General features: G+C 40.9%; 1 protein-coding gene across 3 annotated transcripts in view; it reads left to right on the forward strand.

Moving 5' to 3' along the window:
- The window catches only part of LOC133149911 (receptor tyrosine-protein kinase erbB-4-like), a 133,514-nt gene that overhangs the window by 43,197 nt on the left and 65,336 nt on the right, over window positions 1–24,981 (forward strand). For all 3 annotated transcript variants that reach the window (XM_061272145.1, XM_061272147.1, XM_061272146.1), the window contains exon 2: window positions 16,902–17,053. In XM_061272145.1, coding sequence (XP_061128129.1) covers window positions 16,902–17,053 — 152 coding nt within the window. The remainder of the gene's footprint in view (window positions 1–16,901; window positions 17,054–24,981) is intronic.

The following is a 24,981-nucleotide window of genomic DNA, read 5'->3' on the forward strand; positions in this document are numbered from 1 at the left end:
GCGGGACTTTGCACTGGAATTGGAATCGATTTTGAATTCTTTTTACCTTATTGAATGAAGAGCATCGGCACGTCACAGTCAGCGTGATGGTGGGTGGGTGTGCGTTGGCAGCCGACTGTGCCTTTCGTCTCCAATGTGTTTGATTTGAAGCCAAATGAAATGTCTCCTATCCCTGCATCAGCGATTTGACAGCTTATCATGTAGTCATCGCTGCAGGCTAACACACCTGCGTGTGTGTTTGTGTGAAGCCATGCATGTTCTTGTGTGCGTTGCTGAAGATGTCATTAATACACATCCTTTCCCTTCACATTCATAGCAGCCCTCATCTCACAGAGGAACGAGTGACTGAATCAAAACGAATGACTCGGTGGTGTGCCTACCTCCAAATTAAGCGAGCTTTTTTTTCATTTATTTATTTTTTTCCCCCGGAAATGAATACAACAGTGAATCATCCCAGCTCGTTTCCAGAAATGTATTCACGCAGAAAAAAAAAATCCTCAATTGTATAAGTACTAACCCACTTTAAGCACCGCCAAAACTATTTCACCTGAACATATTGCCATTTCCTTTATTTACCCTCAGCGTTAACGACTCCCCACCGTTTATTTTGCAGTCATCGCGTGTATATATATATAAATAAATAAAAAGCGCCTGGACACGTGTGTGTGTGTGTGTGTGTTTGCGTTCACACAAGAATGGTTCGCAAGTAATAGCCAATGGCAGGTAAGGAGGTGATGGATTGCCTGATTAGTGGCCTGGCAGGTTTCCTCTCGCAGATGGGCTGTTCGGTGTAGGCATCTGGCCTTGACACACACCAACACACACACACACACACAACGGAGACATACATGCGCCGATGAAAAGTTTTTGTCAGCCATCTGTCCCAGGTCTTCCCCTCGTTCGTCCGCTGCACAGGCACGCTTGGCTCGTTCGTCGACTTAATTACCAGGGAAGGAGAGAAGATTGTTGTCCGCCTGTTTACACGATGCTGAGATCTCTCTGGAAGTTGAGCAAAAGTGAACTGAGGGGGCGCATCTTATACGTTTCTGCTCCGAGGCTAAAGATGGAAAAGTCTCGCTCCGATTGGGTGTTGCGGGGGTGGTGGTGGGGGGGGCAATCAATGCCGACGCTGCGAGGATAACGTCAGGTGTGGTGTGCTTATTCAGGCCGAGGCTAATATGGTTTGTAGCGTTTTGCTGTCTACGTTCAGCCTTCGCCCCATAAAGCTAATCAGTGCGCTCAGCATTAGAATCAGGAAGGGCAAAGAGGGGAAAGACGATGGGGGGGGGGAGCTAATGGCATTTTAAAGGTGGCCAACCGCTCCCATTATTCTAATGAAAAGCTAACGTGAGCACCTTCAGCCGGCAGAGTGTGCAGCCGCTAGCTAGCTCCCCTTTGCGTGCAGCCGCTAGCTAGCTCACGTTTCCTAATAACGTCGGCCGACTTCAGACACGTTTGTGGAGTTACCGTAAATTCCGGACTATAAGCCGCGACTTTTTTCCAAAATTTTGAACCCTGCGGCTTATAGTCAGGTGCGGCTTATATAAGGATTTTTTTTTCGTGATTTTTGTGATGACTTGATCACTTTTATACACTGCGATATCTTGAAGAAAAAAACAACAACAAAAATACTATTTTGAAACACTACTATGGCTGCTGCTTATTCTGGCTGTGTTGCTTGTGACTATTATGAGCTTTAGTAGGAATGCACGCTAGGTGACCTGCGTCAAAGGGCTCTAAACCCTTCGTCACAGGCAATGTTTAGAAAGACATGTTAAAGTATGTTATTAAAACTTTAAAAAGGCTTTCTGTGAACGGTCTTTCTTTGTAAAAAAATGCGTGTGCACGTGCGGCTTATAGTCAGGTGCGGCTTATATAAGAAAAAAACTAAAATATCCCCCAATTTTAGCTGGTGCAGTTTATAGTCCGGTGCGGTTTATAGTCCGGAATTTACGGTAATTCGTCTTTGAAAGTGATTTTAAAATGAGTCGTTCCGCACAGGGGATATCAATGGACCTGTTAACACAAACATTAGCTGCGTTGTAGAACACAGCAGCAGATTTTTCGGAGTGGCTGTAAACAACGTGCCGAAAGTGGGTGAAGTGTCCAGAGAGAGAAAGCAGTGTGACTTTTCATCTCGTCGTCTTGCCAGTGTTTGTGTTTGGGAAGCTTCTGTTACCTTTTGTTTGTCTCCCGTCTTCATTAATTATTTGGCGGACATGCGTACAAAGAGGAAGGATCAACGTGTGGGGGCGGGCACGTGTGTGTACGGTGGGCCGCCATCCCCTTTCCTCCCCCTTCCTCCCCCTCCCACCTTGTCATCTGAAGGTCATAGAGCGGAGCGTGAAGATATGGCTGGTCTTTACACACTTGGTAGGTCAACCTGCCTCCCTTTTGTGCCTCCTCCGCTTTCCTCCCTCTTTTCCACTCCACTTCACCAGTAATGTTTTTTTTAATCACCTCACTTTTGTCTGGATTTGGGATTTTATTGACAAACTTTTGTTTTTATAAAATATCGCTGAGCGCTGTAGTATTGTAGTATTACCGCTTTTATTTTATTTTTTGAACGCAATCAATTCCACATTATTTGGGGGAATTTGCTGCGAAGAATCCGATTTTTCTAATTCTACCACAGTCATTTCAAAGAAGCTTGTAAGTGATATTTACTTGAGTAAAATCTTGCAATTAATTTGAAATCATCAAATATATTTGGCTGCATGAGTGAGCTGATGTTTTAGGTCGCCGTAAGAAGTAAATAAAACCGTGTCAAGTGTTTTTCCATCATTTAAAATATTTTAAATAATTTAAAATAAAGTCCAGGATTAACGCAATGAACCTTTTGACATTTTATTTGATACCTTTATATTTTTATAAATGGTCCCCGTTTGCCCTAAAAATTTGCGACCTTGTGAGAAAATACTTCACGTACATAAATGTAAATGCTTGTTAATACACATTTTTTATTTTTGCCAAAACACAAACGAGCAAAGTTTGCTAACATCACATTGAGCTCAAAAGTGGCACCAAAGAAGAAGAAAGCGAGCCAGCATATGTGTGTGTGTGGGAACCGTGATGATGTAAATCTCCAGGTTCCACTTAACTCTTGTAAACATTGAATATCGGAGAAGAGCTAAAAGTGCTTAGCTTCTCCCCAATGAAAATCAGGGCTGACACACCAAGACAATTCCTGACAATGAGTCCAACTTGTTTTACGGTCGTGGTGGGAAAAGGCCGGAAATTTCCTTTTGGGGATGAGCAAGTCGGGTTAAGCCGAGTGACGGCGGATTGATCCGTGAGGGCGGCGAGACTGAGCAGATGGTTGGAATGGAAAGCGAAGCAAATGAGAGGCAAACGGGACAAACGAGCAAACGGATCTGTCGACTAATTCGGCGCCCTTGATTTCCGCCTCCGCCTCTGGTTCCGATTTGACGATTTTGGAGAAAGGCGGTCGCGTCCTCGCTCTCCGCCATTCTCCAAAAACATTTCCGTCCTCATGTAACTTTTCAAAGGCTCCATTCGTGACGTTTGAAGCTGCCTTCAAAACGGGGCTCGGATGACTTTCTCCGTGTTTTGCGCGAGTAAAAGTGCAAGACATAAAACGGAAAAAAAGTTGCATTTCCCTCTGATCTTTTTAGCTCTCTTTTATTCTTTCGGATCAATGCGGATTCTTTTTGGTTTGGTTTGCGGTGCCCCTGTAAAGCGAGCGAAACAATAAAAGATAATTAATCAAAAGGAAAATAACCGCGCTCTCCTAAAAGCTCTAAAATTGTTTGAATGGACAATCTTTTGCCAAGCTGAATTAATTAAAGCAAAAGAAGAAAAAAAAAAGGACAATTCAGCCTGCTTATTGGGCTGTGAAATTTCAATTTTTCCAGCACAAATCGAATCTTGTAGCCCTGTCGCAGTCACTGAACAATTTGGCTGGCTTTATTATTGCCAGGTCTGCTCCTTGTGTGTTCTCGCTTGGAGCTTGATGAGCTTCTCTGTCATTTAATTAGCTGTTGCCTGAGCAGATCACGTCCTTACCTGCCACCCCGTTCCGTCTGCATGGCTCATCATGTCAGGTTGATGTCGTTGTTTACATCACCAATGAGCTGTTGGCTCTGGTTTCAGGCCAGATTTTGAGTCGGACTCCCATTTTCCGACAAAATTCAGTAAAGGACTCGTATCGTGATTGTGACATGAAATGCTAGCCAAGCTTAAGTCTACCTGTCATGCAGCACAGTAAAAAAAAAAATATTGTCAATGCATTATAAATCCCAGCAAAGCTTCTTCTTCGACTCTTTTCGGGACTTTCTGGAAGTCAAGATTGCATTTGGCTCCATGCTGCCTCTCATAGGTCAATGTGGGTACTGCGGGGTAAAATTCGATTATTGGCGCGTTGCGTTGGTCATCTTGAGTACCCGTCGCAAACTTCTCGATTGTCATACCTAAAATATTTCCTTATCCCTGTATTTAATTTCATTTTCATTTCCTGTCATTGTAATCCAATTGATTGAAGAAAGATTATTACTACGACTGCCTCTTCCTAAATGCGGGAAGAAAGCGACATAGCAAACATTTTGTTATTGAACTTCATCGGAGCTATTAAAACGTACCCAGGGGCAAATTTAACTCAGCAGTGAGGATAAAGGTTGGGGCGCATTCAGAGAGAGAAGGGGACACGCGAGGAAACAAAAAGGAAAGGCAAGGTTCACAGAAAGCTCAAGTCAAATAAAAGACTTGGAGGAGATCACAGAGAAAAAAAAAAGAAAGAAAAGCCAAGGAATGGATTGGTGTTGTTTCCCTGCTGAGGTTGAAAGTGGAAGGCACTTTTTGCGTTTTCCAGGAGGTAGATTGATTTCCACTCCTGTGACCTCCCTCTCGATTGCTGTAAGTGTAACACAAAAGTATTTTAACGGCAGCTGCAGTTCTTCCTCGAGTTGCCTTTTAAACTAGGCTCCATTCCGAGTCAAGGCCATAGCAAATATTTTTGAGGTGGAATAAAAAAACCAGGTGGATTTTATTCGACGATGCCAACTGAAGGTAGAAATGATTTATTATTACCACATACGTGTATCTCCATATTGCAATTTCCATCGGTCACGGTCAATTGAACTTGATGACGCGAGTGTTAGCTCAACACGCTAATGAAAGCGATAAGATTTCATTGAAAATGTTATCTGAAGGTCAGCGGTGACCTTTCACGCTCAGCTGAGCTTGTTTTCATTCAAGCTATAGCGCCCGTATAGTTTTCACGCCTCCTTTGACAGGTCAGATCAGCCAAACATAAAATTAAAAAGGACTCTTGGCCTTTTGACATCTCCTCACCGGGCTTTTGAAAGTTAATCCGCTCTCAGATAAATTCAAATTAACTCACGTTTTACTTCTGGATGTTCTCGTCAACGCCGAACGGGAGACGGGAGGCCGCCCGGCATGTTTCTTAGGTGAAGGTCAGGTAGCCTTGCTTGCTCACTCCTTCCCTCCAGCTTTAAAAAAAAAGGAACAAAGAAGCTGCAAAGGCGCTTAAATCACAGAGCTGTGATTCTGTCTACACAGAGCGAGCTCGTAAATTGGCGTCTGGCCGCTGCCGTGGCCCAATAGCGGCCGAGCGCATGCTTTATGACAAGATCAGGTCCCTAAATGAATGGCGGCGGGGGGCTCGTTAATCGTGCGGCAGTGATACACTCAAGGAGGGCGAAAGACAAAAAGTCAACTTTTTGAAGGAACAAACTTTTCTACTGTCGTAGTTTAGGTGGGATCTCCAAAAGATGCTATTGAAAGCTTTATTGTAAACGCTCCAATGAACAAAACACGTTTCTCCACTTGAATTGGTGAAAAGGTCCGATTTTTCCCAAAACGTTTTTTTTGTAGAGAATTAAATCTTCATTTTCAAGGACGCATTCAATGAAACGGATCGACGTCATTCCCGTTCCAAATTCAAAATGTCTTTCAATTCATCTCGGAAATGATTGTCAACGTGGCGCAATATCCGAGCACCACCAAAAATATGATGCATTCATTTGAAAAAGCATTTATTACATTCAATATCATTTCACATCATTCAATATTATTTATGACTTTTTCACAATCATTTACAATATTTTTGGATTCATAATTTCAAGCTTCAAAGGCACTTTCCCCAGATGGTTTGTATTCTGCATTACCCTGTAGCGGAATTTTAGATTTTTTGTTTGTGACGAAATGTGAAGTTAACCACTGTAGTTCGAAGGTTTAAGATGGCTTGTTTAAAATTAATATGTTTATATTTTCATATTGATATGCAATAAAATCTTTGTTTACTTTACCGCTGCACTACACTTATAGGCACATAAAAAGGTGGCATATTTATTCAAGACTTAAGACAGTTAAAACCATTCAAAGGTGCCAGCTTTCCCTTTTTTTTTTTTGGTTATTGATGCAATATGGTCATGTCAGATTGGCAATTTGCATTAGCATATTCTCAAAATGAAGTGGCACGGGTGCACCAAAAACAAAATTATGAATGTGATGATTTTTAGTAAAAATTTTTTTACTCACTTCAGTGCTTTGGTGGCATTATAAATAAATACATAAATCATTTTTAATTGATATATATATATATATATATATATATATATATATATATATATATATATATATAACGTATATATATATATATATATATATATATATATATATATATATATATAACGTATATATATATATATATATATAACGTATATATATACGATATATATATATATATATACGTTATATATATATATACGTTATATATATATATATATATATATATATATATATATATATATATATATATATATATATATATATATATGTTATATTATTATATTATACATTATATAATATATAAGAATTATTAATATTATATATATATATGTATATATATATATATAATTAATTGACTGAGTTCATCATTAGTGGAGCCGCATGGTAGTCGTTATTGTCGTTGAATGTAAGTGGACATGCTCCTGTAGACGTTTGGGCGGCTTTTCATTTGGATGATATACTCTGACAGCTGTTTCAATATTCATATTGGAATCAAGTGTGTCATTTTCCGACAAAATGAACGATGCAGTCGAGCGGCGTGAAATAAGTCTGCATGCAAATCTAATGCGGCCGTTATGAGATAAACTGTAATTTCATTCAGTCCCGGCGGCCCCCCGAAGGACTCTGGCGCTATTGATTTACGGTCCTGAGAGGCTTCCTCTATCGCGATCTGTATTTCACCAGCGCCCTGTCAGATCGATCAAGTTTAAAGTCTCATACATGTGTTAGATGACAGATCTGCTATTGATTTCTGTCTGCAATATTAAGGGCCATAAGTCAGAGCTGTGCCGCCCGCCACGCACCGGCGCCTTCTTTTGTTTTGCCGTGCGTACGAGCCGCCGGCCCAGACTGGAGGAAATTAATTTAGCCACACAGTGCAATTGTGCTCACGCAGACGCTTTGGAGGCCCTCTTCTTCATGCTTTATGGGGCTGTTTGGTCCAAAAAGCCCTACTTGAAAAGGAGACAAACACTCCCATTCATTTTGGGATTATGGCAGTGTCACTGTTTTTATTATTGTCGACTGGCCTCGTTTTCAGGGTCTTCTTCATCTCACAAAAACGTGTCAGGCATTTCAGACGCTTCTTAAAGTGTTGATCCCTGAAATGAATACGGCAGCTTTTCAATTTGATAACGTCGAACCAAACTAAGTTGGAAGTTTGTTTTTCTCTACACACTAAAGGTCCAATACCAAGACACCTAAGCCCCGCCCCCAACTCTTGTTCCTCGATAGGCTCACAACAATAATAATCCGTCTATTTATGTTCTTCGCGGGTGAGCCTATCGAATACGATTTAAGCTAGCTGCGCTCCGATCGACAACTAACAATTCCTTCGTGTGTGTGTGGTTCTGCAGTTTTGGCTTATTTTGGCTTGAAGTCCGAATGACGGACAGATGTTACGACCAAAACAAGTCGAGGTTAAATCGGGTGATCTTTCACAACAAAAATCCTGTTGGTAGGCAGGAAGAGAGCGCAAGCTAGCCGCAACCTGCATGTAGCCTACAAAGTAGCTAGCAGCTAGTGATGACCTCACTCACCATTTTGGTCATAACACTTGAGAAATGACAAATGTGTGAGGCATAAAAATGCTACCTTGATTCGAACTCAAACATATTTTCGCGTCACCGTACGGAGAACAAAGTGATCTCGTGTACATTTTTGCTAGCAATAGCAGAAAAGTGACGCAGGCTTTCAGCATCCCATTAAATGTGACGTTTGCGCGTTGACACTTTTCAGCGCAGTGTTAGCGACTGGCACCGAGCTATAAATAATGCATCGTTTTGTCATCTTTTCCCCCGATGACTGTTTGCGGTCTGCGGGGCTCACTGCTAAACTCTCTCCCGTCTGGTCTTTCCAACATTAGCGGCAGACAAGAGAGATACGATCGCGGAAGCATCGGAAAGCGTTTGTGTGTCAGACTCGTGTAATCTGGCAGACGTTCTCTGAGCTGGGCTCCCCCACAAAGAGACTAGATGATGACAAGGCGAACCCAGAAGCTTCGAGATGGACCCGAGTGCCACGGCCCACTTGACACGCCATCACTTTTAGCAAAAGCTGACGTCCTCTTGAACTTCTTGCGCACTGACTCCCATGTTTGATCTTGACGGGGTGCCTTCAGAGAGCAACGTGAAGATGTGGCGGGAACGACGCGTTCCTTCTCGCTACAGAACCTCATCAGATGTACGTGTTTGCGGCTGCCGCGTGAGCTTCATTAGGTGGGACGATGAGAACCGTGTCGTTAGCGCCATGTTCCCCAATGTCCATCAGTTCTCCTTTATGGCGCGGTTCATTTCCAACTAGGTCATTCGCCGAGATGTATTATCGCACTGGCCCATTGTCGTCCTGGTTCATTCCGGGAAAATAATCAACGTGCAACGCTGTTGGATTCATTCCAGCTTGGACAAAAAAACCAAAATGTCAAAATGCCCTCGCGCGCCGTTGCCACAGCGGGCGCTCTCTCCAGGCGCGGCAGGGTAATAATGCGGCGCCACCTCTGGCAAGGCTAATTAAACGGCCACATCTGGACCAGGTGGCGGCGGTGCCCGCGGAAATTTGCCAGTTTGGGCGTGCACCAGTGACAACAGCGAGGCCGCCCGTGCGTGGACCTGCTGTCCTGTTTGGACGTCAGTCCAATTTGAAGCTGTTCTTCTTCAAAGTTGGCACCGGGTCCTGAAAGATTTGACTTCAGAGATGGGTCGGATGAGAGGAGGACGTGCCTCTGCGTTCCTTTGAAGATCCTTCAGACTTCCATGTCGGGGCGGCAAAAAATTAGCACTTTTGCAGTCAACGTGACCTCTGGCCTCCATCCATAGCTTTGAAGCTCCCTGTTGCCCTTTGAAGATCCCTCAGGGTGCTATGACATAACAAAACGCTCATTGGCCGATATGATGACGCAGATGGATTGCGGAGTGGAGCTTTTCCAGACCCAATGGGAAAACTGCATGGAGCCACGTAGCATCAATTGAGTATATATATAAATAAGAAATACCTGCAGAAAAAGACGAGCGAGAGCGCAATAACCGCTTCATGAAACGTGCACACGCACACATTCGGTAGCGGGCCGGCGTATCCTTCAGGAGCACGTGACAAGGCTGCCACGAGCTGGCGGTCCTTCTCAGGGAGCGCCCAACACCCAATGCAATTACTCGCTATAGCTGACTGCACCTGTACAACATAATTGAGAAGGCAACTTGGGGCTTTGTCACTTAAAGTACACATTTCAAAGGAAAAAATGGGTCCTAGCTAAGCTAAGGCTTGCGGGACGGGCCCATTTCAGATCAATCGGTGTGTGTGTGTGTGTGTGTGTGTGTGTGCGCACACCACGAACAGGTAAAGTGCATGAAATTCCCACAGTAAGCGATTTTCATCCCAAATATCCGAAGTTGGTCAAAAATGCCGAAAGCATCAAGTATTTCTGCTGGGTCAGGCCGGAACGCATTTGGAGAAAGTTTTAATGATCACAAATTTAATTAAGCTCCAGTGGTGTGACTATGTTTGACTTGGCCAGACTTTGCCATGGCGAGAATCCCCCAGTCTCGCATTAATGATTGCAGCTGCAGGTCAAAGTCTAATGAGGTAACTGACTTGCTTTTAGCTCCTTTGGCTTCATACGGAGCCTTTTCATGATACTTTGCTTTTATTGTGTGTTTTTTTTTTATTCAGTTGCTTTTAATTTGTTTCCACAATGGGTTTATTAATTTTTATTAGAATTCATTTTAGTTTTAATTTTTTCTTTCTCTGTCTCTCTCTCTCTCTCTAACTCTTTCTCTCTCTAACTCTCTCTAACTCTGTCTCTCTCTAACTCTCTCTTTCTGTCAAAGTTGTAGTTTTAATTATTTTTTTTCGGGGGTTACAGTCTTTCTTTCTTTCTGTCTTTCTTTTTCTTTCTTTCTGTCTTTCTTTTTCTTTCTTTCTTTCTTTCTGTCTTTCTTTTTCTTTCTTTTTCTTTCTTTCTCTCTTTCTTTCTCTCTTTCTGTTTCCACAATGGGTTTATTAATTTTTATTAGAATTCATTTTAGTTTTAATTTTTTCTCTCTCGCTCTCGCTCTCGCTCTCGCTCTCGCTCTCGCTCTCGCTCTCGCTCTCTCTAACTCTGTCTCTCTCTCCCTCTCGCTCTCTCTAACTCTGTCTCTCTCTCCCTCTCTCTTTCTGTCAAAGTTGTAGTTTTAATTATTTTTTTTCGGGGGTTACAGTCTTTCTTTCTTTCTTTCTGTCTTTCTTTCTTTCTTTCTTTCTTTCTTTCTTTCTTTCTTTCTTTCTTTCTTTCTTTCTTTCTTTCTTTCTTTCTTTCTTTCTTTCTGTCAAAGTTGTAGTTTTCATTTTTTTTCGGGGGTTACAGTCTCTCTCTTTCTTTCTCTCTCTCTCTCTCTTTCTCTCTCTCTCTCTCCCCTCTTTTTCTCTCTCTCTTTCTGTCAAAGTTGTTGCGGTGTACTATGAGAGGTTCATTTAGTCGATTTTATGTTTGCGTTGTTTTTTTTTTTCTACTTCTTTTTAATTTTTTTCGGTCTACGAACAATTTGCATCCCTTTGTTTCCGTTTGGCGTGCTAACCCATTTGCAGTCATCATCATCCATTTGCAGTCGTCGTCAATCTCGCCGGATGACCACACAAAGGTCACAATTTGGTTATTTTATTTCTCATTTTTATGGACGCCATAACTATCCTGCGGGACCCGCTACTTTGCAATAAAAGATGTTTAATAAAGCCCGACTGAAAAGATATTTTTGCATTCCCGCCGTCAAGTCAATCATTGCAATAATGTCGTCGATAGCGTCGTGTTTCTTTACGACGGGAGAGCGAAATACATCTTGCATGTTCGCGTCCTTTGCACTTGAGCCGCTAAATTATTGGTCCTTTTTAATAAGGCTATGGATTGTTTGACGAATGGCGCCGCTCCCGCTCTTGATTATATCGAAGACCTTTTGTTTTATTTGTGACAAATGTCAGATTTTGGACTATTTACATCCCTGCACAGCCACACGCCGGTGAAGGGTTATTGATTCAACGCGAGATGGATGAGCGTGGCCGTGAAAGGGAGCCGAGTGTTAATTGAGGACGCTGTGAAAGCTCTTCAGGCCCGACGTGATTGCTTCTGGGATGCTATTCAAACTCAGATCTGGTCATATTTCAATATTTCCCATTGAATGTCATTCGCAACAAACATACCGTAATTTTCGGACTATAAGTCGTGTTTTTTTTCATAGTTTGGGTGGGGGGCGACTTATACTCAGGAGCGACTTATATACATACATTACCGTTCAAAAGTTTGGGGTCACAAAATTTTTGGGTGACCCCAAACATTTGAACGGTAGTGTATATATTTATTTAGATAATTATTTATAGATTATATATATGATCTTCTGTGTAAAAAACCTCATAATATATATGTATACTTATATTCATAGATTATATTTAATCTTATACAAATATAAGATATCATTTATAATATTTAATTCATAATATTTTATTATAATATTTACACTACCGTTCAAAAGTTTGGGGTCACCCAAACAATTTTGTGACCCCAAACTTTTGAACGGTAGTGTATATGTTTTTTTTCACTTTTTTGGGGATTTTATGGCTGGTGCGATTTATACTCCGGTGCGATTTATAGTCTGAAAATTACGGTATATAAACTCCACTGCACGATTTTGATTAAATGTTTTATTTATTTATTTATTTATTTATTTATTTATTTATTTATTTATTTATTTATTTATTTATTTATTTATTTATTTATTTATTTATTTATTTATTTATTTATTTATTTATTTATTTATTTATTTATTTATTTATTTATTTATTTAAAATATTCGCTTATTTAATTTTATAACAGCATACTGGAGTTTAGTTCACCCAGTTTCAGGTAAATATCTCGATGCTTCTCAAGTGACAATTTATCGACCTAATTGCATCACAACCGAGACTATTAAGCCATTAAGACTAGTTTAATGGTCAGGCGCAAGAATCACGGAGGGAAGAGACCAAATTGCAAAGTGTGAGCGGGACAATGATTGGGGAGGGAATAGGCGGGAAAAACGTAGATGAGGGCAAGCTGGGAAAAAAAGAAAGCTCGGAATGAACGGCGTTTTGGATTCCCGCTGCAATAACGTCTTTCCCTTGACACACCAGATAGGAGTTGTCACACTGAAGGGCTCATTTGCCTTTTGCTTGCTCATTACATCCAACTCAAACTTGTTTCCTCCTCTGGGAAAGTACCACCAGCGCCGCTGTGTGTGTGTTTGTGCGTGCGGGTGTGTGTGTGTGCATGTGCATGAGCATATGAGCGTTTCATTACAAACACGCCACTCGACTTTGCACCCACCCTGACGACAGATTGTATTTGGGAAGTTAGTGAAGCTGATGTGATTTAGAATTGGAGGGCGATGCTGAACACAAACACACACACACACATCCTTAGTGTGCCCGCATATTGATACACACAACCTTCCTTCATTGTGATTCCTCCCATATGGTTCCAACTAATATTCGGCTTGGAGCTAAGGCACTTAAACTGACACACACACACACACACACATTTGCAGGATTTCACGCAGGCCTTCTGTGCTACATTAACTATAAACCTCATTTCCCCACAAAGAGAAGCCAGTGGGTAGAATACGCGGTGACGACTCATTAAACCTTTCACACGTGCGCAATCCTGCACACCCATTCGTGCACATGCACGTGTGCATTTTTTTTTTTTAGCTCCGCCCTACCCACCTGCACCATTGTCAGGCGCTGACAAATGATTGCCATTTATTTGAAACAATTACCGTAAATTCCGGACTATAAGCCGCAACTTTTTTCCAAAATTTTGAACCCTGCGGCTTATAGTCAGGTGCGGCTAATATAAGGATTATTTTCACGATTTTTGTGATGACTTGATCACTTCTATACACTGCGGTATCTTGAAGAAAAAAACAACAACAAAAATACTATTTTGAAACACTACTATGGCTGCTGCTTATTCTGGCTGTGTTGCTTGTGACTATTATGAGCTTTAGTAGGAATGCACGCTAGGTGACCTGCGTCAAAGGGCTCTAAACCCTTCGTCACAGGCAGTGTTTAGAAAGACATGTTAAAGTATGTTATAAAAACTTTAAAAAGGCTTTCTGTGAACAGTCTTTCTTTGTAAAAAAAAAACGCGTGTGCACGTGCGGCTTATAGTCCGGTGCGGCTTATATAAGAAAAAAAGTAAAATATCCCCTAATTTTAGCTGCTGCGGTTTATAGTCCGGTGCGGCTTATAGTCCGGAATTTACGGTACATTTTGGGTTTATGTGCTTGTTCTGTTTGTCTTTGTGGAGAAAATATAGTGAGTTTCGTTGAGCGGCACAGGAACCGTTGGATCCAGGATATCCACGGCCAAGAACCGTGGAAGGTTTTTGCTTCATCAGCACAAGATGAAAGAAAAAAAAAAGAGGCCTTATATCTTGTCAAAACGCAAACTCCTCAGAGACTTAAATGTCAGAGTGGTTAGTTGCCACCGCTGTTGAGTAATTGTTCCCAACATCATCTTGTCAACTCTTCTGACAAAAAGAAAAAAGTTCAATAGATTCACCGATGTATTCTTCTTCTGAATTTCTGACACCTCATCAACTACATCGCCATCCGTCCCGAAGGCCGCTCTGACGTGCTAGCGCCAGAATGATGAGCGGCGTATTCAGAAGACCCAGAGAAGTAAAGACAACAACTCCAGGTTGCCCTTGGTGCCTTCTTGCCAGAATATGAACGATCCTTGCTCACTAAACAAAAATCCAGACATTCGCCGCTCATATGTAATCAGAGATACTTCTAAAAAAAATTGTAAAGAGGACGAAGAATAGGATTGACACCTTTGGACCCCTGCTGGCTCCATCGCAGCTGCCGGGCACGATTCGACCTCACATTCTCCCGGGATCCAACGCACCCTTATTAGGAAAAAGTGATGAAAGGTTACAAGATCTGAGGATCATGACAAGCCCCTCCTTTTCTTTACGTTTGGGGTCGTGCTGGTTTTAAATTGTGGTGAAAGGTCCATGGAATAAGTGGATCAAAAGGAGCGCGGGGTGTCAAAGTAATTTTTGTGGCGGGCCGCATCGTGGCAATTCCTTCGGAGGGCCAATATGAATGTAAACTACTTTTGAAATCAGAGACTAATTAAAAAAAAAAATGGTTCAAATATTTTAAAAAGATTGCTACATTATCGCTATTTTTTTTTTTTTTAAGTGAAGACAATTTGCAGTCGATGCACAATTTGTCTTCACGGGCCACGTAAAATGATGTGGCGGGCCGTATCTGGCCCCCAGGCCTTGGGTTTGACAACCTACATAAAAAAAATCTGTGTTTGCAAGATTGCTAATCTCCTGAGATGAGTCATATTCTCGAAAAATGCATCGAATTTTTTAACGCCGCCATAAAAAAAAAGCACCTATAGGGTCACATTGGCCTACTCTATTTACCGTAAATTCCGGACTATAAGCCGCACCGGACTATAAGCCGCACCAGCTAAAATTGGGGGATATTTTAGTTTTTTTCTTATATAAACCGCACCGGACTATAAGCCGCACGTGCACACGCATTTTTTTACAAAAAAAGACCGTTCACAGAAAGCCTTTTTAAAGTTTTAATAACATACTTTAACATGTCTTTCTAAACATTGCCTGTGACGAAGGGTTTAGAGCCCTTTGACGCAGGTCACCTAGCGTGCATTCCTACTAAAGCTCATAATAGTCACAAGCAACACAGCCAGAATAAGCAGCAGCCATAGTAGTGTTTCAAAATAGTATTTTTGTTGTTGTTTTTTTCTTCAAGATACCGCAGTGTATAAAAGTGATCAAGTCATCACAAAAAACACGAAAAAAAAAATCCTTATTAAGCCGCACCTGACTATAAGCCCCAGGGTTAAAAATTTTGGAAAAAAGTCGCAGCTTATAGTCCGGAATTTACGGTAATGTGCTGCTAATCGCTACATGTTGTGAACGCCACACAAAAAAACGACTCAAGGCATCATTAATTTAATATTCCTGATTAAAGTTTTACTGTTCCATCAGCTGAGGGTGCCTTGAATGAAATTTGTGTCAGGTCTTTTTTTTTTTCTCACCTAATTTTGTAATGAAACTTTAAAGTGTGTTGAAGAGTTTGGACGAGAAGTGATGGAGTGACTTTAAGCGCAAAGATTTTGTCCAAATCGCGAGTTTTGCAGCAAACTCGCCCTCTGACCTTGAGCCTCAGTTCGGAAGCATCTCGGCCATTCGCGCGGGTCGTGTACATGCAGCTCGTCTGACCCCGGCAGCTGCCCGTCGCCCACTCAATTAGCTTCTCCGGCTCAAAACCCAGTGAGGTCATCACCTTTTCTGTTTCTCTTTTCATTTCCTGTCCAACTTGCTGTGTCAGCCTTTCAAACACAGTGAGAAAGAAGCACCAGAATGAAAGGAGAAATTAAAGAGATGGAGGAAGAAATGGAAAAGGCGATGACACTGGAGTGGGTGGACCCGTCAACCAGGAATTTTCAGGTCATCATTCGGAGCCTTCCTCAACACAGCAGAGAACACAACACAACTTGTATTTTTGGACCTAAAACACAAATTAAAATTTATATATTAAAATATTAAAATTATATATTTTATTTATATATCATATATATATATATATATTTTTTTTTAAATTAATATATTAATATATTTATTTTATTTATTTTAATTAAAAACGAAATAAAATAAATTTGACAGAGATACGTTTTTTTCAGCAAAGATATGAAACTTAATCCAAGAATTTAAGGTGCTAATTATTTCAATGCTCATTGATCTGAATTGCGTCCGTGTGTTTATGTCTGATATATGCTTTTGAGGGTTTTCACACACACGCACTCGCATACACGCACACACAAAAGTGAGTTCCAATAACGGGTTATTACACGTCTGCTCACCTTTCAGTCACACACACACACACACACGCACATTTTCATTTTATATCCTCTCTCGGACTTTCTTTGTAGCCGATCTGAAATCATCCCCTCTAATAACTCATCAGCGCGCATGGTCAGCAAATGTCATTTATCACTGTAGCCCAGGTCCCCTCGCCGCCATTGCGGGTGGAGCTCGAGTACCCGCAGCAATATGGAGAATCACCCAGTGAGGAAAGGGCAGCGCACTAATCTTTGCGGAGCAAACGATCTATAAAGCAATATAGGAGTTTATGAGCTATGGGTGTTGTATGAAATCCGAGCCACTTCAACCCCGCTGTACACCTTTGTTACCTCTCATATTCAGATTCTTTTTTTCCGGAATGTCTCTCTTTCAAAGTATGGAGCTCACACCAAGCACTTGTTCCAATTTTTTTGAACTCATGTCTGCATTTTCTTCTTTTCAGTTTGTCCTGGGACAGAGAACAAGCTGAGCACCCTCTCCGATCTGGATCAGCAGTACCGCACCCTGAAGAAGGTCTACGAGAACTGCGAAGTCGTCATGGGCAATCTGGAGATAACCAGCATCGATCGCAACCGGAACCTCTCTTTCCTCAAGGTACTAAAACAATTTTTGATTATTATTATTATTAACTTTCTGGAATATGTTGGAGAAAAACACAAAACCAACATGGTTTATGGGTTTCAGCACCACGGACAGTGACACATGTTTACAGTACAATGGGGAAAGCTCTCACTTGTGTCGTAAATATTGTAAGAGGCAAACATGCCTTCGACCTTCAAAATTGTACATTCAGGACTGAATGTCAACATGGGCTTGTTCATAGATGGCACTTTGTCGCGACTAGCTGCAAGAAAGACAACATAACAATGTATTATATGGATGGAATATACTGCCCCCTTGTGGCCAATATGAGTTTTCCAGGAGTAGCACAATGCCCGTTGTATGTACGTATTAATTCATTAAAAATATGAACCAATTTTTTTTTTTAATGTTAATTTGCGATTTAAATGCGGTATTAAGATTCAAATTTGTCTACAGTAGAACACTGCGTATTTTTTCTGTATCATTTATTTCAACGGAGAAAGATGACATCATATGAGTCAAACTCATAAATCAAAATCTCACTGCATTTAATCTAATCTGGGATTTGAAAACCATGGCAAGATCCGTTGTAATATTCCGAGCAGGGACTGGCTCCATATTTTATCCAGATAAAAAAAAAAAAAACAAATTAAATGGTCTGTACATTGCCTGTGTAAAAAGTGCCGCCCAAATATTATGATTGCGTGCCCACAAATTCTAATTAAAGCAGCTGCTTTAAATGTTAACAATGAACAAAGTGGAATTAAACGGCGCAGGTATGCACAATCGGGTGACAACTTCTAAATCACAACAATGGCTTGTAAAGTTCAATTTGAGGCCACTGTCGTTTCAACACCATGGACAGAGTCACCGGGCCCGCCGCCGCCGCCGCCGCCGCCGCCGCCACCGTGTGTGAATCCCAAAGCTCAGCACCATGGACAGATAAATGTGTGCGCCATCCACTCACTTCATGCTGTTTAATGAAGTGCGTGCAGTCTAATTACTGGGCCAGCGCTATAAAATGAACACTATAAACAGTCCCATTAGGCTCAGCATCATTAGGGAAACAATTAGACATCTGGGGATTGTTAAGTGGAATGCGAGAGGGGTCAGATATCTGGAGTCTGGACGGTTGCTATGGCAACTATTTGTCGAAGAGGCACCCCCGTTATTACTTGAAGACCACAGTTTGATGCTCACCTGTTTTTATTACAAGTTCCTCTTCATTTGATAGTTTGTTTTGAAGTGATTACGATGGGGACTTTAGTCATGGTTATTTAATTTGTTAGATTAGTTAATTGATGATTAATTAAGTCGGCAGATGGAGGAAACTATTGTCCACCAGCACATTGGGATCTCAGTTGGATGAGAAAGAATCAAATGTTCGTTTACTTTTATTGAAAAAATAAAAATGTTACGCATAATAACTCGCTGAGGCTTATTATAAAAAACAGGACCACATTTGACCAAAACTGACATACCTAAAGTACCGTTTTTTTCCGTGTATAATGCGCCCCCATGTATAATACGCACCCCAGATTTTAGGACAATAAATTAGTTAAATTTCGTGCATTATACACGAAAAAAAAAACGGTATTATTTTCTGAGCACTCAAATATCCCTTTTATAGACAGTCAGTGCATGAATAAATCGTATTGTAGATTCATTCCACTATCAGCCTTGGGCCGCCCGAGGAAATTTTGGGGTGGCAGTTTAACTGCAGACAAAAATAGCAGCTGTGCTAAAATTACAAACTTGAGTGTGTGTGTGTGTATGGGGGGTGTTAAGCGGCGGTTGCTTCTGTCACAGCCACACAGTGATGGAGAGGGTGAGAGCAATGGACGGGACAAACGCTGACAGTTAGACGGATGGGTCGGCTCAGCCAACACTTCAGGTTCAAAGTAGATATCTGACTTTCCCATAGTGCCCACCTACACATTTGTTTTATTTCCCCGTCATTCTGTGAGATAATACGAGCAGGTCCTCGTGAAGATTGACTCTATGTGCAAAGTATTTAAAAAAAATACTTTAATTCATTTCATTTAATTAATTTTACTTTAAAAAAAAAATGAGGTGTGCAGTGCTTTGAGTGCCAAAGGTAGAAAAGTGCGATACAATATACAAAACATTTATCGATATGGCTTCTCCGAATGTGTGCATCTTAGCCACTGGGGGGCAGTGTAATACAGTCAAGCAGACAAAAACGAAGAAGAATTTCACCACTACTACCGCTGCAAAGAATGAGAAATTGATCAAATGAATCCTAAACGTTCAACATTTCTCGTTTGAGTCAAACCATTCCAACTTTTCAATAACTGCATTGCTAATTATTTTCCACAACCAAATTCCTGCATCAAAAGCAACATTTTAAACTTTTTTGTCAATGCAAAATTACATACAAAATACATTTAAAAATTGATTCACTTTGTACGTATTTACCGACATAGCTTCATCCCTAAATCTTTTTGATCATTTAATCACACAACAGGGCGGCCAATGCAGCACGTAGTGACGCTAGGTGAGCTCCTCAAACCTCCACCTTAGGAAAAGGCCATGTGAAAAGATCACCACTGATCAAAAGGGATCACCAAGCCTTCGCCTGGCATCACTCTCCATGTTAGTTGGCCACCGGCTGCCTGTCACTCACAATGACCCATTTTCCCAGAAGTGAATCGGGGAGCTGCGCCAAGTGGCCCCAGTGGCCCCCAAGCGGCTAATGGTGTCACCTATGCGGACAGCGCTCTTCATTAAACTCGGATCAATATGGCAGCCGGAGCTAGCAAGCATGAAGGCAGTATGCCAAGGTTGCCTTCAGAGCGGCCATGTCGGTGGATTACCGCAAACACACACGCTTGTGCACACATATCATCCCCGCCCGCCCGCCCGCCTCTCTCATGTCGGCAAACACAAACAGTCGTGAAGAGGGATGAAGGACACGGTCGCCGAGGTGCGCGGCGTGTCGCGGGCAGACAGCAACACTTTTCAATCGGCTTATCTGAGGCAAGCACCGGCCGAGAGTGACGCGGAGAGACGGATGACGTTCTCGTGTCCGTGCGTGTCTCAGAAGAGGCCAACCAGGGAGGGAGATGGCTTCATACCAAATGCTCCATGTTTTTTTAGTACAAATTTGACAATGTAAAAATCAGTGTACTGAAAGACCAAAACGACATCCCTTCACTAAATAATCATGCCATAATTGTGACCTGTGTCTGTTTTTGGATGGCTTGGAAAAGGTTGCTACTATTGGTGGTAAGGAATCCAGTTTTTGGCGTTATTCGAGCTCTTTTTGGCAGCTAAATTAGCACCCTGCTTGCTCGACCCATCGTGCCCACATGCATCTTACGGTTTAGTAATTGAAGGGTTGTATAAAAAAATATATATATATATATACATTACCGTTCAAAAGTTTGGGGTCGCAAAATTGTTTGGGTGACCCCAAACTTTTGAACGGTAGTGTATTTATTTAGATAATTATTTATAGATTATATATATAATCTTCTGTGTAAAAAATCGTATAATATATATGTATACTTATATTCATAGATTATATATAATCTTATACAAATAGAAGATATAATTTATAATATTTAATTCATAATATTTTATGATAATAATATTTACACTACCGTTCAAAAGTTTGGGGTCACCCAAGCAATTTTGTGACCCCAAAGTTTTGAACGGTAGTGTATCTATACTAATTATACTAATTTCTTCTCTACTGAGCCTCAAATGTATTGTATTGTTTATTTTGGAATTTTTTTAAAACATTTAACCGTCAGTCTCGTGAAAAAAAAATAGATAATAAAGTGGAATAAACCATCCTAAAGATTTTAAATAAATTAAATTAGATTAAAAAGTTGCTTCTTTGATACTGTTGCTGACGTCAATTAATTTCCCCCAAATATAATTCATATTTCTGGAAGTCCTGGAAGAATGAATGCAATACACCTGTTTTACTTTTTCGTTGACTTGATACAAACCAGTCTGTATACGATGTAAGTGTCATAACGCTAACACAAGTACATGACTAACACAAGAAGGACCTGCTGTTATAGTGTATATCATCACGACGGGGATTCTCATCGTAGGTCCAAGGGCGCAAGCTGAGCGCTGAAGATAATGAAAGCTCCGACACTACATCCCGACCTCCGCTTTGACAAACATATCTACACATTTACTCTACATTTAATAACAAGAGCAAGCGACAACAAATTATTATTTATTTAGTAACAGTTATCCGACTTTGCAAATAATACCGCAAAAAGTGGTGTTAGCAGCAGCGTTAGCCGTTAGCTTAACATGCTAACCTGTCAAAACGTCAGCATTGATGCGGGTTTCAAACGAGGGTTAGGGTGTCAAACAAGGGTTTCAAACTAGGGTCAGGGTTTCAAACAAGGGTTTCAAACTAGGGTCAGGGTTTCAAAGTAGGGTCAAGGTTTCAAACTAGGGTTAGGGTTTAAAATGTGTAAGAGGTAAGTTAGAAATTGTAATGCCATGTCAAAAACGTGGCTTTTGAGGAATACCTGGAATATGAAAAAATAACTTTTTATTATGAAGATAGTTCAGAAGAACAATCTCACATTTATGGATTAAACGGCACAGTATGAGAAATCTACAGAATGTCCAACACCAGTTAGCTATTTGATCCCAGGTTCTATTTTGCCAATGTCAGGGAGACAAAAACAAACGTGTACGCAGTCGTTATCTCGTCCTCCTCAGCCATTCATCTGACGCGTCATGTCCGTTTCTTCCTCGCTCCAATGAAAGCCGACGGTCTCTCTTCGATGTGGAATGAAAGCCTTGCGGTTTCTGTGCCACTGGCGAACAAAGCCATTTCCATGAAATGAAAAGCTACGGCCGCAATCAAACCCTGGCATGTCCTCAAGATGATCCCACGGTGCGTCTTTTGCTTATCAAATTGTAAGATATTGTCCATGACACTTGCTAACAGGGCCCTAATTAATGCACTAAATCAATTGAAAATGGCTGGGCTCAGTGCAGAGTGGCCTACCGGGATGGCGACATCACGGCAAATGATGGCGGCAGACGCACGCCGCCAAGAGGGCCATTTAAAGCACTCATCCTATCCCGTTTAGCGCACGCAAGGCCTGACTGGAGCTGCAAATCGTAGCTGCAGGATACTTAACGTGCCATGCGCATTTCTTAAAGAGTGAATTCCCTCATTTTCAAGCTGTGTATTCTACAAAAGAGCATCAACGTGTTGGAAAGGTGAGGCTAATTTTATTTTTGCCGTTGTGGCTTTGACATGAGAAGGTGAATATAAGACAAGAGCTCAACGTTTCTGATATCACAAATGGATCTGATGCCGACGCAATCTGGATACTTCTGTCTCAACGCACCTGTTTATTTTTTGTGAAATAATTGGAACATGTGACTGACAGGTTGCTTAGGTTTTGATGATGCAGAAATAGGTGTGTTTGTTTATTTGTGTTAACATGAACAATTGAGAGCTGCCCGTGAGTGGAAAAACAAGAAATTGTGAAGATGAATTAGTCAGAATGGACAGATAGATGGATAGATAGATGGATGGATGGATCCACAGATAGATGGATCCACAGATAGATGGATCCACAGATAGATCCATAGATCCACAGATAGATCCATAGATCCACAGATAGATCCATAGATAGATCCATAGATAGATCCACAGATAGATCCATAGATAGATCCACAGATAGATCCATAGATCCACAGATAGACCCACAGATAGATCCACAGATAGATCCATTGATAGATCCATAGATAGATCCATAGATAGATCCACAGATAGATCCACAGATAGATCCATAGATAGATCCATAGATAGATCCATAGATAGATCCATAGATAGATCCATAGATAGATCCATAAATAGATCCATAGATAGATCCATAGATAGATAGATAGATCCATAGATAGATAGATAGATCCATAGATAGATAGATAGATCCATAGATAGATAGATAGATAGATAGATAGATAGATAGATAGATAGATAGATAGATAGATAGATAGATAGATAGATAGATAGATAGATAGATAGATAGATAGATAGATAGATAGATAGATAGATAGATAGATAGATAGATAGATAGATAGATAGATAGATAGATAGATAGATAGATAGATAGATAGATAGATAGATAGATAGATAGATAGATAGATAGATAGATAGATAGATAGATAGATAGATAGATAGATAGATCTTCCTTTAAGTGCAAGATGTTCTCTCTATCTTGGATTTGATTGGTTTGATTGTAACACTATCTTGGCTAAATGCTTTGACACCTCCACACAGTGTTGCAGTCAAAGACACACGAAGACACGTAGCTTGTGTCGCTACAAATCGGGACATCCATCAGCGATTAGGATTTGATTCAGGGGTAATGAAGCAGCTCAGCGGCGCAACGTGCTGCGCGTCACAACTACATGCGACGGAAAATGGCCTCCCTAATCACGCCACACGCATGCATAACATGCACATACACGCCACAGAGATAGTTTTAATTCACAGCACAGCTGCTGCGTTTGTTTGCAGTTTACAAAGCTCCCCATGGTGCCGTTTAGGAGGAAACATGGACATTTGGATTCCGGATTTAGCCTCTGACACTACTGTGCCGTATCCCGTGCACTTTGAATTCTTGTAGCAATCGGTGCAATGATTCAGCGACTGCTTATTGATTACTACATTATTGGAGAATGATTTTGAATAATCTATTACCGTATTTTCCGCACTATAAGGCGCACCTAAAAACCTCCAATTTTCACAAAAGCCGACAGTGCGCCTTATAATCAGGTGCGCCTTATATATGGACCAATATTGATCCACTACAGCCGGCGTTTCCAAAGTCCGGCCCGTGGGCTAAATGTATATTATATCTTATATATGAACAAAGTTTTAAAATGGGCCATTCATTGAAGGTGCGCCTTATAGTGCGGAAAATACGGTAATCGTTAAGACAGTCATTTTAATTTAAAAGTGTACAAACCTTGTAAATATTTTATTATTTATTATTATTAATAGTAATGATCATAATAATAATTTCCAATAGGTCATCCTCCATGAAAGCAGACTGATTATATTTGTGTTGAGTCGAAATAAAACATTTGCATTTACAATAATCAGCATTTTTTTGCTGCCTATTTTGTTACAAATCAAAACATTACATTTTTCAAATTCTAAGTTCAGAAAACATAAATTAATTCACATTTCATAAGGGTTTGGAAATGAAAACGTGTATTTTATTCAATTCTTCTATTAATCGGCAACATATCGACATGATCGATCGTAATAATTGTTAGTTGCATCCCTATTTCTCAGCTTTGTACCTCCTCATTGGAACTTTTCACACTTTTATTTTTCTCATGTGACAAGAATCTCCACTCTGGCCTCACCTCGTGAGTTGTGTATGTCCACAAGGTTTTGGCATCGTGTCAGAGTTTGAGGAATTGTGATGACGCCCATCACACACTCCCTTTTGGTAAATTGAGAAGTTTTTTTAATCGCAAAATGCGTCTTGACAAGCAAGATGCCTCGCAGAAGCCGCTTATAAAACAATCTCGGCCTGTCCGAGACAATAAGTATCAGCGTTGGGAGCAAGGAATTCAACTGCTGCTTGAAGCCCAGCGCAAAATTGCCGGCAGGGTGTCAACCCAAAGTCAGAGTCTCGCAATTGGATTAAATGTCGCAACATGCTGCCTGACCGCCACTTTGGACAACAAATGGACTAAAGTATGGAGACCCAAGTTGGTGTCAAAGTAAAGGCCCGGGGGCCAGATCTGGCCTGTCAGATCATTCTATGTGGCCCGTGAAAGCAAATCATGTCTGTTAACTTCAATGATGTTGGCTAAAATCTGTCCCAAAATATTTGTCAAGTGTAATATATATATTTTTTTTTTCACTGTCATAATGGCCCTTAGAGGAAAGCCCACTTAAAAAG

This window comes from Syngnathus typhle, linkage group LG2 (assembly GCF_033458585.1).
Source record: "Syngnathus typhle isolate RoL2023-S1 ecotype Sweden linkage group LG2, RoL_Styp_1.0, whole genome shotgun sequence".
NCBI lineage: Eukaryota > Metazoa > Chordata > Actinopteri > Syngnathiformes > Syngnathidae > Syngnathus > Syngnathus typhle.